The sequence below is a fragment of the Bison bison genome, unplaced genomic scaffold (assembly GCF_000754665.1).
Source record: "Bison bison bison isolate TAMUID 2011002044 unplaced genomic scaffold, Bison_UMD1.0 scf7180017864104, whole genome shotgun sequence".
Taxonomy (NCBI): domain Eukaryota; kingdom Metazoa; phylum Chordata; class Mammalia; order Artiodactyla; family Bovidae; genus Bison; species Bison bison.
In genome coordinates, this window is record NW_011494676.1 from 457,866 (window position 1) to 467,675 (window position 9,810).

General features: G+C 53.7%; 2 protein-coding genes across 8 annotated transcripts in view; both read right to left on the reverse strand.

Annotated features, from left to right (window-relative positions):
- Nucleotides 1-1,267: 1,267 nt before the first annotated feature.
- ECM1 (extracellular matrix protein 1) lies at nt 1,268-6,677 on the reverse strand. Of its 2 annotated transcripts, XM_010838698.1 has the most exons (11): nt 6,488-6,677; nt 5,328-5,390; nt 5,146-5,247; nt 4,964-5,041; nt 4,794-4,874; nt 4,232-4,246; nt 3,760-4,082; nt 3,118-3,492; nt 2,413-2,633; nt 2,157-2,244; nt 1,268-1,753 (listed from the first exon to the last, which is right to left on the reverse strand). In XM_010838698.1, exons 1-11 carry the CDS (start codon nt 6,555-6,557, stop codon nt 1,523-1,525), a joined length of 1,647 nt encoding a protein of 548 aa, XP_010837000.1. In that variant the 5' UTR covers nt 6,558-6,677; the 3' UTR covers nt 1,268-1,522. The 2 variants fall into 2 exon arrangements, with proteins under 2 accessions (XP_010837000.1, XP_010837001.1); XM_010838699.1 differs by lacking the exon at nt 4,232-4,246.
- Nucleotides 6,678-7,130: 453 nt separating this feature from the next.
- The window catches only part of TARS2 (threonyl-tRNA synthetase 2, mitochondrial (putative)), a 20,026-nt gene continuing 17,346 nt past the window's right edge, over nt 7,131-9,810 (reverse strand). For 2 of the 6 annotated variants that reach the window (XM_010838703.1, XM_010838702.1), the window contains exons 15-19: nt 9,709-9,810; nt 9,407-9,508; nt 9,156-9,228; nt 8,528-8,642; nt 7,131-7,630 (exon numbers count right to left, since the gene is read on the reverse strand). In XM_010838703.1, coding sequence (XP_010837005.1) covers nt 7,482-7,630; nt 8,528-8,642; nt 9,156-9,228; nt 9,407-9,508; nt 9,709-9,810 — 541 coding nt within the window. In that variant the 3' untranslated portion in view covers nt 7,131-7,481. Of the gene's footprint in view, nt 7,631-8,527; nt 8,670-9,155; nt 9,229-9,406; nt 9,509-9,708 lie in introns of those variants that run through there. The other 4 variants (XM_010838701.1, XM_010838700.1, XM_010838704.1 and 1 more) reach the window with 4 other exon arrangements.

Consider the following 9,810-nt stretch of genomic DNA (forward strand, 5'->3'; position numbering starts at 1 on the left):
ACTCGCAATAGTCATATGGGTGGACTCAGAAAGTCGCATTGTCTTGGTAATTTGAATCACTTATATGGGGCATTTCTTCTGCGTTTTCCTTTGGCCGATCATTTTAATTTGCCTGGTTCTGAGTCCATTTTTGGTATATCTCAGGATCCTCCTGTGTGTGCAGGTATCTCAACCAAGATGGATTTCAGCAAAGAGGTCTATGGGAAGCTTAGCATCATTTCCCTTTTAACCTCCAAAGAGTTTTCTAGTTGGGATGGTCGCGAATGAGAAATACGTGGTCTCTAATCTCTTATCTGGGCAGGGCCCAGCCTCCTCTCTCGACTGTCCTGCTATTGATATTTTGGAATTTCTGTCCACAGGGAATGAACTCCGATTGTGATGGGCATCTACCTCCTATCTTAATTTGTGATGAGCTCCTGCTGATCTTTCCAGTCACATGTGGGAGGAACCACCACCAGAGTTGGGTCATTTCCGCCTTCTGTATAAGCTACCTCTTCTCCTGGGCTGTACCCGCCCCCTGCACCCTCCATGCTCCTGGAGAAGCTCTGCCTCACCAGCGCAGAGGCCTTCCGTGGTGCACTCCTACTGCCCCCAGCCCTACTCCCAGCTCTGGCCTGGTTATCAAGTGCTCCGAGCACATTGGACTTTGCAGCCCTGTATTACAACAGTAATCACACCTGCTAGGTCCCTTCCCGGAATGTGAGCATCCTGAAGAAAGGGAACTGTGTAAAAATGGGTATCCCACAGCCTAGCACAGTACACATCCATAAGAATTCAATAAATGTATACTGAAGGAATAAACACATGGACTCCATGGATTAAAAGTCAAGATTTAAAAATGTCAGGCAGGGCTGTGGGATTCTGGGGGCTCACCAAAGACATGAATCATAACTTTTTCACTTCTGAATCCTGATAGCCAGCTAACAAGTGACATTCCTTTTAAATGTGTAAATAAATTCAAGAAGGTTTCCCTGGTGGCTCAGTGGTGAAGAGTCTGCCAATGCAGGTGACATGGGTTTGATCTCTGGTCCGGGAAGATCCCACATGCCTCGGAGCGGCTAAATCTGTGCACAACTACTGCGCCTGTGCTAGAGTGCCCGGGGACTGCAGCTAGTGAGCCTGCGTGCACACCTGAGAACCAGTGCTTCGCAACAAAAGAAATCACTGCAGTGAGAAGTGCACGCACCACAACTAGAGAAAAACTCACACAGCAAAGACCCAGCACAGCCAAAATAAAGAAAAATAATAATAAATTCAAGATGATAAATACTGATGTTAAGCCGTTTAGTTGTGGTCCCAACTTAGCCAGTGGAAAGATTTCTGCTGAGCTAGTGGGGGTGGGGCAGTGGGCCTCAGGGGCCAGTCACCGAGGAAAATCTGGGCAGGCTTGCAAGGGTGTGTTTGTGTGAGACAACAGACATAACGAGGCCAAATACAAGAGGTGTTTACTGTAATGCGTATTCCAGATGGGTGGGGTGGGGTGGGGTTCCCCCAATCTGATCCTCCAAGGCTCTGGGGTGACTCACTCTTCCTTGGGCTCAGAGGTGGGGCTGCTATTTGTTCCCTGAGTCGGGCCCTGCTCCCCGGGGCCCTTGGCATCCCTAGTGTCCCCAGTCACTACAGCCACATTCCTCAGATACTTCGTGTTGAAGCAGTTGATTTGTTCATCCCCAGGACTCAGTTTACAGCAGAGGGCAGAGTCTCGCCAGAAGTTACGTCGGGAACCACACAGCTCATCAATAAAGGCTGATTTCTGATGACAAAATAAAGAAGAGGTGATAGGGGAGGAGGGTTGTCAGAAGTCAGGACTGGTTACTTGGATGTCCAAGTTCCCCTTCCCTCCTGCTTCTACTGCTTTCTCCCTGGATCCTCCCACCCCTGGGGCCCACAGGGAGTACAAGGCTGCCTTCCACAGCCAGAGAGACTCCTTGTGACCATCTGGAAATGCCAGAGGCCCAGAGAAGGCATCATAGGTGCTTAGAGGTGGGGAGCAGGTCAGGTCAGGGATGAAGACTTCTGGAACCAAGAAAGAAGACCTCCCCACTGGTCCTCATTGTTTCTGAGGGCTGGTTTGAGGTACTCAGAGAAGCCATGGCCCGCTGTGCCAGGCTTCTCCCTCCTCTGCATCCCTGGGAGAGCCCTGACCTCATACTCACCTCCTCCTCAGCACAGCAGGCCTGCTCTGGGAATGGCAGGTCACAGCAACGGGCAGTCACTTTCTGAATCAGCCCAGGAATCTGCTTGCTATGTTGGTGGAAAGGGGCAGGGGTCAGGGTCTCTGAGTGACCCCAGGCACCAAAATGGTGTTTGCAGACCATGATTTTGCTCTTCCCAATAGTGTCCCAGAGGGTGCCCCAGAGTGAGTTTTGGGAGAAGGGAAGAGCACTGGGCAAGAACTAGGTTAAGACTCACTGCTTGCTGAGAACTCTTCGGTTTCCACAGAGGTGATTCATGAGGTTGGGGGTGATTCGGCTGAGGTCAAGGGTCAAGATATCCCGGTCATAGTTGGGATAGGGAGCCCGACGGGCGAAGCACTTGTCGCGGAGGGGGCTAGGGGGGTAGTTGCAACACGAGTGGTGGTGGGTCTTTATAGCCTGCTCCCAGTCACAGTACCCATCGAGGGTATCCTCCCACTGTGGACCAGAGAAAGGCAAGTCAGATGACTGGACACTGACCCTCCTGTCCCTCTACTTCCCTCACTGCCTCACCCGATGAGACGCGCACTCCCTGCCCCCAGTGCTGAAAGGGAAGGGCAAAGAGGCAGCTGTGGATGTGCGGGGCTGGGAAGGTGGAAGGGGTAGAAGCACAGCCGAGGTTCGGAGCTGGCCACGGGATATGTGCTGGAGCAGCAGACGGAGAGGATCGGGTGAGGCCAGACGGGTGGACGGCAGACAGGTGCACATGGGGGACACTGGGTGGATGCGGCCAGGATGGAGGCGCACGATGGAGGACTTGGACGAGGAACACAGTGGACGGACGGACATTCACAAGCAGGCAGATGGGCAGACGTGCTCACAGCAGGTAGCTAGGTACGTGGATGAATAGGCCGGCGGGCTCAGAGGTGTGAGACGGGTGGGCAGGCAGACAGGCTCTTGGGATGCTGAGACGCCCACTTACGGCCTTCCAGGTACAGGTGTGGTTGTTCCCCTGCCGGCAGCAGCGCTGGAACTCCGCCTCCAGCCGGGTCAGGGCCTGCAGCTGCCTTTGGATGGAGTCCGTGGCTGGGAGGTTGCGTGGCACCGAGCGGAAGCGTTTTAGGTGGCAGATGTTCTTGATATTGTCCACTGTGGGTAGCCCAGGGGGAAAGGGCAGCTCGGGGCCCAAGGAAATACCAGGCTGGTGGCTGGGGCAGGCCCGGAGCTGGTAGTGTGGCCGGGGAGCTTCCTCCTGGAAGCAGGATAATCGAGCCTCCCCCTGCTTTTTGCAGCACCCGTGGGGTTGGGTCTTGACCGAAAACTCGGCCTCACAGAACCGGGTCACTGAGTCTTCCCACTAGAGTAAGAGGAGTGGGTAAGTCCAGCAGCCCACTGTCCACATTCCTGTCTTCCTCCCAGGCTCCAGAAAAGGCCCCTGGGCAGGCAGATAAGAAAGAAGTGGAGGCTGTCCTCCACGCTTCTGCACACGAGGAGGCCCAAGGGAGGACCAATGAGAGGGACCTGAGGTTCCTGCACACCCAGGCCTAGGCCTCTAGTCCTTGAAACACACATACTCAGTCCGGGGGTTAAAGGACACCCCCAGGATCAAGAGCCCAACCCTTACCACGAGTTCTGCACAGTCCAAGCGGTTTGTGCGGTTGCGACAGCGGCAGCAGCGGGAATATCCAGTCTCCAGCAAATTGAGGGTCTCACCCTGACGGCTGAGGTGGGAAAAGCCAGTCTGTGGTAGGTTCCAAGGGCCGTATACCACATGCTGACGACTAGGAAGGCAGATCTGGTCCAGATTGTCCAGGGAAGGCCGCCCAGGGGGGAAGCCATCCAGTCGGTGGCCCCAGCCACCTCGGGGTCGGCCATGTTGGCAGTGCTGGGCTGGATTCCAGGACTCGGGCTCTGGGGGGCTGTGGTCCATGGAGGGAGCTGGCTTTTCTGGAATGGGGAAAACAGAGTGGGAAGGGGGAATATGTAGAGGGACAGTGAAAGGCTGGATTAAATTGGGAGGATTGAGAGAACTTGCAGTTAAGGAGAAAGGGGAGGATACAGAAGAAAAAGAGAAGAAATGAATTTGTGGCTCTTACCTTCAGAATGACTGACTAAAAGAAAAAGAGACTTGAGTCATGCAAGGTGTCACCCTTACAGCTCCCAACCCCAAATCACGCCTGCCCACTGTGTTGCTTCCCTGGGCTCAGAATCCCTGCTCCTCACCCCACCCCCACCAGGGTCTGAGCCCTAAAGAGGTGGAGGGACAGACAAAAGCTGTCAGTCACTCTCTCTCTGCTTAGATTGGAAGGTGAACTCCCCTTGATATTGGAAAGGTGGGTCTACTAGGGTAGAAGGAGACAGGTAATCAGAAATCATGTTTGGATGGGCACCTCTAGAAGACAGGGGCCTGGCCAGTTCTCATTCATAAAAAGGAACTCAGTGGAGAAGCAAGCGAAAATAAATACTACTTTTGTGTCATTTAACCTTATAATTTTATAAAATAGGTATTATTTCCTCAACTTCACAAATGAAGTAATAACTAAGGCTTGGAGAGGTAACTCACCCAAGGTTATTACACAGCTAGTAAGTGGCAGAGACCCCAGAGCCCATGCTGTCAGTCACGGGAGGCAGGAGGGCAGAAGGGAGGGACTCGCTTACCTTCCTTCTGTTCAATAGGAACCTGGGGAGCGGGCAGCTCCTCTTGGAGGGGGATGGCTTCTTGAGGGAGAGGGAGACCCCCTGAAAGTCACCGAGTTCACAAAGGAGCAAGGATCAGGCTGATGTCAGCAGGATGTGGGGGGGCAGGGGGGGAACAGGGAAGCACTCACCTTTCTTTTCCACAGGGAGCTGGGGAGCGGGCAGCTCCTCTTGGAGGGGGATGGCGTCCTGTGAGGGAGAGGGCTGCACTGCAGAAAGGGGTGTGTGTGAGTAGCCACCCCTTCCTCCCCTCCCCTTCTGAAGATCAGGGTGTAGGCCAGACTAGAAATCTAGAGGTGCAACTGAGACTTACCTTCACTCTGTCCCTCAGAGTGCAGGCTATGCTGGGAGGTGCGAGGGTGACCCTGGGGGAGGGCTCTGCTCAGAGGTGGGGAAGGGGGTGCAGCATAGCCCACTGGAGGCAAGAAGGCAGATGGTCAGAGCCTGCATTTCCTCCTGGAGCCCCAGTACCATGCCATGCCCCCAAATGCTTACCTTCCTGAAGGGGGTGGGTCAGGGGCTGTGGCCCCAGTTCTCTCTGCCCTGAAGCCTTGAAACCTGGAAGAGGAAGGGTGAATCAGGGGTGGCTTTGAGGGGCTCTTTCCTGGCCCTGAGTACAGGAAGGGGAGACACTGGAGGTCAGGAGCTTAGAAAAGATGACCAAGACACCAGAAATCTATTGCTCCTGCCCCAAACCCACCTGGTCAAGACCGATTCGGTGTGATAATCTGACAGCCTCACTTTCACCAGGCTCAGTGTCTTGGGTCTCCCAAGTCCTGGCCTAAAGGAACTGTGACATACGGAGCTGGGGAGGAGGCCTTAATCTTGCATCAGTGTCTTTCCCTTCAGAGCTTCTGGGCTCTTCCCACAGTTCAGGCCTTGAGCAGGCCAGAGCCTTGCCTGCCCGTCTGCTCCGCCCCCGGCCTACCCCGGGCCCTTGAGACTCCTTCGGGCCTCTGGTGAGGAGCCCGCACAGGAGCTGAGGTCCCCCCCTGCGCTAGCCTCAGCTCCTCACTAGGTCTCTTTAGGACCTGGGGAACTAACTGCATGGTATAGGACTCTTGAAGCAAATCACCCCCACAGTCATGGCGAAAGGACTCGCTTGTAGCTATTTGCAGTTACGAAAGGCTAGGACTGGGAGGGACAAGATTGAGCCTCCCATAGATTAGATCTATGACACTCTCTCAAGTTTTCCACAGTAATGTTCTGTTGGGCATCCAAGCAGATAATGTGTGTGAGCTAGAGGGGCTGTGCCTGGTCCCCTGTGGACAGGTAACACCCCCTCACCTCCCCTCAACAGGTAAGGAGTCACTCAAGGTTCCCTGGGCCAGTACACTGGTTTTGAGCAGCCGGGGGCTCCTGATCTTCTCTTCTGGGTAACAGGTCCCACAGAAATAGCATGTCCCTCACTCTGTGAATTTACCCGCCCTCTCTGCTGTCCATTTGACTCCAGTTGTTTCTTGGCAGCAATCTTGACAAACCCCTCCCCTTCTGTACGCCTGCTCCCCCTCCTGTTAAAGGCTCCAGTGCCCAGGCCCACCACAGGCCTGCTCAGAACGGCCAGCCAAGCGGGGTACCTTTCTGCTGGTGATGAGCTATCCAGGATGGCTGGACCCAGGCCCCCTGTCCAAGTGCTGGCTCTAAGCCCAACTCACCTCCATCAGAGGCCACAGAAGCAACAGTTAAACAGGCCAAGACCAAGGCTGCTCCGGACATGGTCCCCATCCTGGGGCAGGTACAGGTGGGCGGCCACCAGTACGTCCTCTCAGGCAGATCTGATTGAAGGGCCGGGCAGATGGGAGCCTGCCTGTCCAGTTGCTGTTACTGCTATTGTGAACTTCAGGGCCGGTTCCTTCTCCTCTTTATAGGCTACGAGAGACAGCTCCCGCCCTCCTCAGCTTCCTGCCATGACTCAGTCCCAGCCACTCCTCTTCTTGCACTCACCCTGAAGCCTCCTGAGAGGACTAAGAACAGAGGTGCACCCAACCCCAGAAGAAACTGATTTTGAGAATCCCGGAGAAAGAGAGGTCTGAGGCCTTATTCTGTGCCCCAACTTCTCCGTTTGCGTGCTGCCTTCTGTGGAGAATGCATCTGACAACCTGCTGAACTGAAGTGTGCAACAGGGCACTGAGGAGTTGAGACAGGAACACCCTCCAAACTGGAGCTCCCCCAGCAGGGAGAGCTCTGGAATGCCCCTTCTCAAACCCCCAAGCCCCTAGGACAAAAGAGAGGGAGACAGAGTCAAATTCCCTTTCATGTCCCTGTCAGGAATCAGAGATGAAGACATACACCACTAGCTTCAAGTTTACTGTTTTTATTTTTATTTTTTTAATTTTTTGGCTGTACCATACAGCATGTGAGATCTTAGTTCCCTGACCAGGGATTGAACCCAAGCCCCTGCATTGGAAGCACAGTCTTAACCACTGGACCACCAGGGAAGTTCCCCAAGTTTATTATTTTTAGTTTCACTCTCCTCACATCCAAACAGCTACAGCTTCTCCCAGACCAAATCTCTTCATGAAGTAGATTCACGCCTTCACAGGAGTTCTGAGTCTGAGGGACTCCAGTCCTGTCAGTTAGGTTGGGCTCCCCCATGTTAAGGCGGGCTGGGGGCTCCTGCAGGTCTTTTCCACATCTATATACAAATGCTCAGAAAATTTCTTCAGCATTTGGGACCCTGGTGTCCTGTAGCTCCAGTAGCCGCTGTACAGCCTCGGCCAAGTCCCGTTCTCCAAGTCGACGATTATCTCGAGTCCGAATGTTCACTGTTCTCTTACTCTGCTCTCTCTGGCCAACCACTGCAGGAAGAGGGAGGTCTGGGAATCTTAGGGCAAGTGTATCCAAAAGGAGAGGATATCCTCCTTTTGCTGTGCAGAAATCTTTAGGAAAAGCAGAGCTCAGACACGGTTCCGGGAAAGGATATATTTAGCTATCTCTCGCTCTCCAGTTCCCTGGTCTTCCTGAAAGATTCCAGACATTTTCTTACATGCCTTATCACTTCCACTCAGGAGCCCAGGGGTGAGAGGCAGTATGGTCAGCCAAAGAAAGACAAACAGATCAAGAAGCAGATCCAGAGAGAAAAGTGTCTGTGTGTGTGCATGTACACTAGAGAAAGGGGAGGGTGGCAGGGTGGGAGATACGTAGGTAAGTCCATGGGGTGGGTCATGGCGTAGCTTGTGCCAAGACTGGCAAGATGAGTGGGTGTGCAAAACTAGAAAATCAGGTAATCTGGCTGAGAAATCTCAACTTCTTACCTTCAAGACAGAGCTCTGAATCTTGGAAAAATGAAAAAAGGCACAAGGTTGGCTTAGACTTTTCCCCTTATGGCCCTTTTTCTCATCCCTCAGGGTTGACTCCACCTAGGTCTAGAATAAATAAAACTAACTAATTAACGTCTTATTAGCCCTTCCTGTCCCTTTCTGTCTGATGCTCCCTTGACTAATTAACCTGACAGACATCAAGAGTTAGGGTGCAGGCCAGCAGAAAACCGTCCTGAGGGTCAGAGGCGCAGGCCAGGAGGTGCAAGAGCCTAGGCCCCAATGGCTCAGTTGAGCTGAATCCTGGCTCCTGCCCAGCTCGGGTCATGAGCCGCAAATTACCCAAATGTGCAAATGACCAGGCCTGACATACAGGAAAGAACATACAGGCCGGGTGGAAGAGTATAGGGCCATGGGGCTGTGATGACCAGGTCTTACCAAACTGAAAATTGTAGTGTGCGAGCTGAGCCCGGCGGATTCTCCGGCTGAGGGTCAGTCCCGAGTCAGCGTCCAGGTCACCGACCAGTCCCGCAGCTCGCAGGCTCTGCTCTGCCTGGGGCAGAGGGTCATTGATAGGAACCTGATTTAACGGAAGGCTGAGGAGGTAGAATACCCCAATGCCAGTTTTCCTCAAGCTCCCCCACCTGCTCCTCCTTCCTCTGCCTCCAGGCTCTCTGGGTCTCAGGGACGAACCCTCTTCACTCTCTACATTGAGGCCCCTCTGCCGCCCCCACAGCTTCCTTGTCTGCTTCATCCTGCAGCCAAGCCTCCCTGGACTCTGCCTGTTTCTAGACACCACTCTGCACCACCAACCAGCTGCTCGGCTCTAGTACTGTCCATTATCCTTACTTTTCTCTAGAAACGAAAAATAAGAACAACATTCATCCAAGGCCCCTTTTGTGCCATGCACCTTATTGTCTAACATTTACTGACTTGTTTAATTTTCACAAATCTCCAGGCAAGGCGGGATTAGCTCAGTTTTCAGATGTGGAATTCCCAGCATGCAGCAATTCCCACTGCTCGTCCCGGGCCTCTCTATTAGGCCTGAGTCGACCCCCATCCTCACCTCTCTGGCATATTCCTCCTGCTCCGTCCCCACAGGGATGACCACCACCTGGAACGGGGACAGCCATAGTGGCCTGATTGAGAGAAGAGAGGAAGGCAAATTATTTATCCTGGCATGGACCCCAAGTGTGGCTGCAGAGGGCAGATTTTAGAAGGAAACAGAAGCTGGAGTCTGAAGGGGACCAGGATCTGGAGCACGCACTGCCTGGTTTGAGGGCCAGAACAGACAGGAATCGGGGTCAAAGGTCTCACCATTTCCCCCCACAGCTCTCTGCCAGCACTCCCAACATCCTTTCCACGGAACCGAGCACAGCGCGATGAATGAGGACTGGACGCTCTAGGGCCCCCGACTGCCTTGGAGGGAGATGGGGGTGGACGGAATGGAGAAGCATCACAAAATAAGCACCCAAGATTACCTTCCAGTTTCCAAGAAATCTTCAACCCCGCCAAGGGAGGGTGTAGAGGATGTGGCTAAGTTTTAAGGGTAGAAAGGGAAGTGGGCCTCCACCTACTCCGTGAGCCGAGGGGAAAGGTGAGAGGATAAGGTGCCATACCCCTTGTACTGGAGGTCAAATCTCAGGGGCAGCTGGAAATCAAGCTGGATTGTCCCACACTGATGGGGTCGACCGAGGGCATCGCGGACGTGCACATCAATC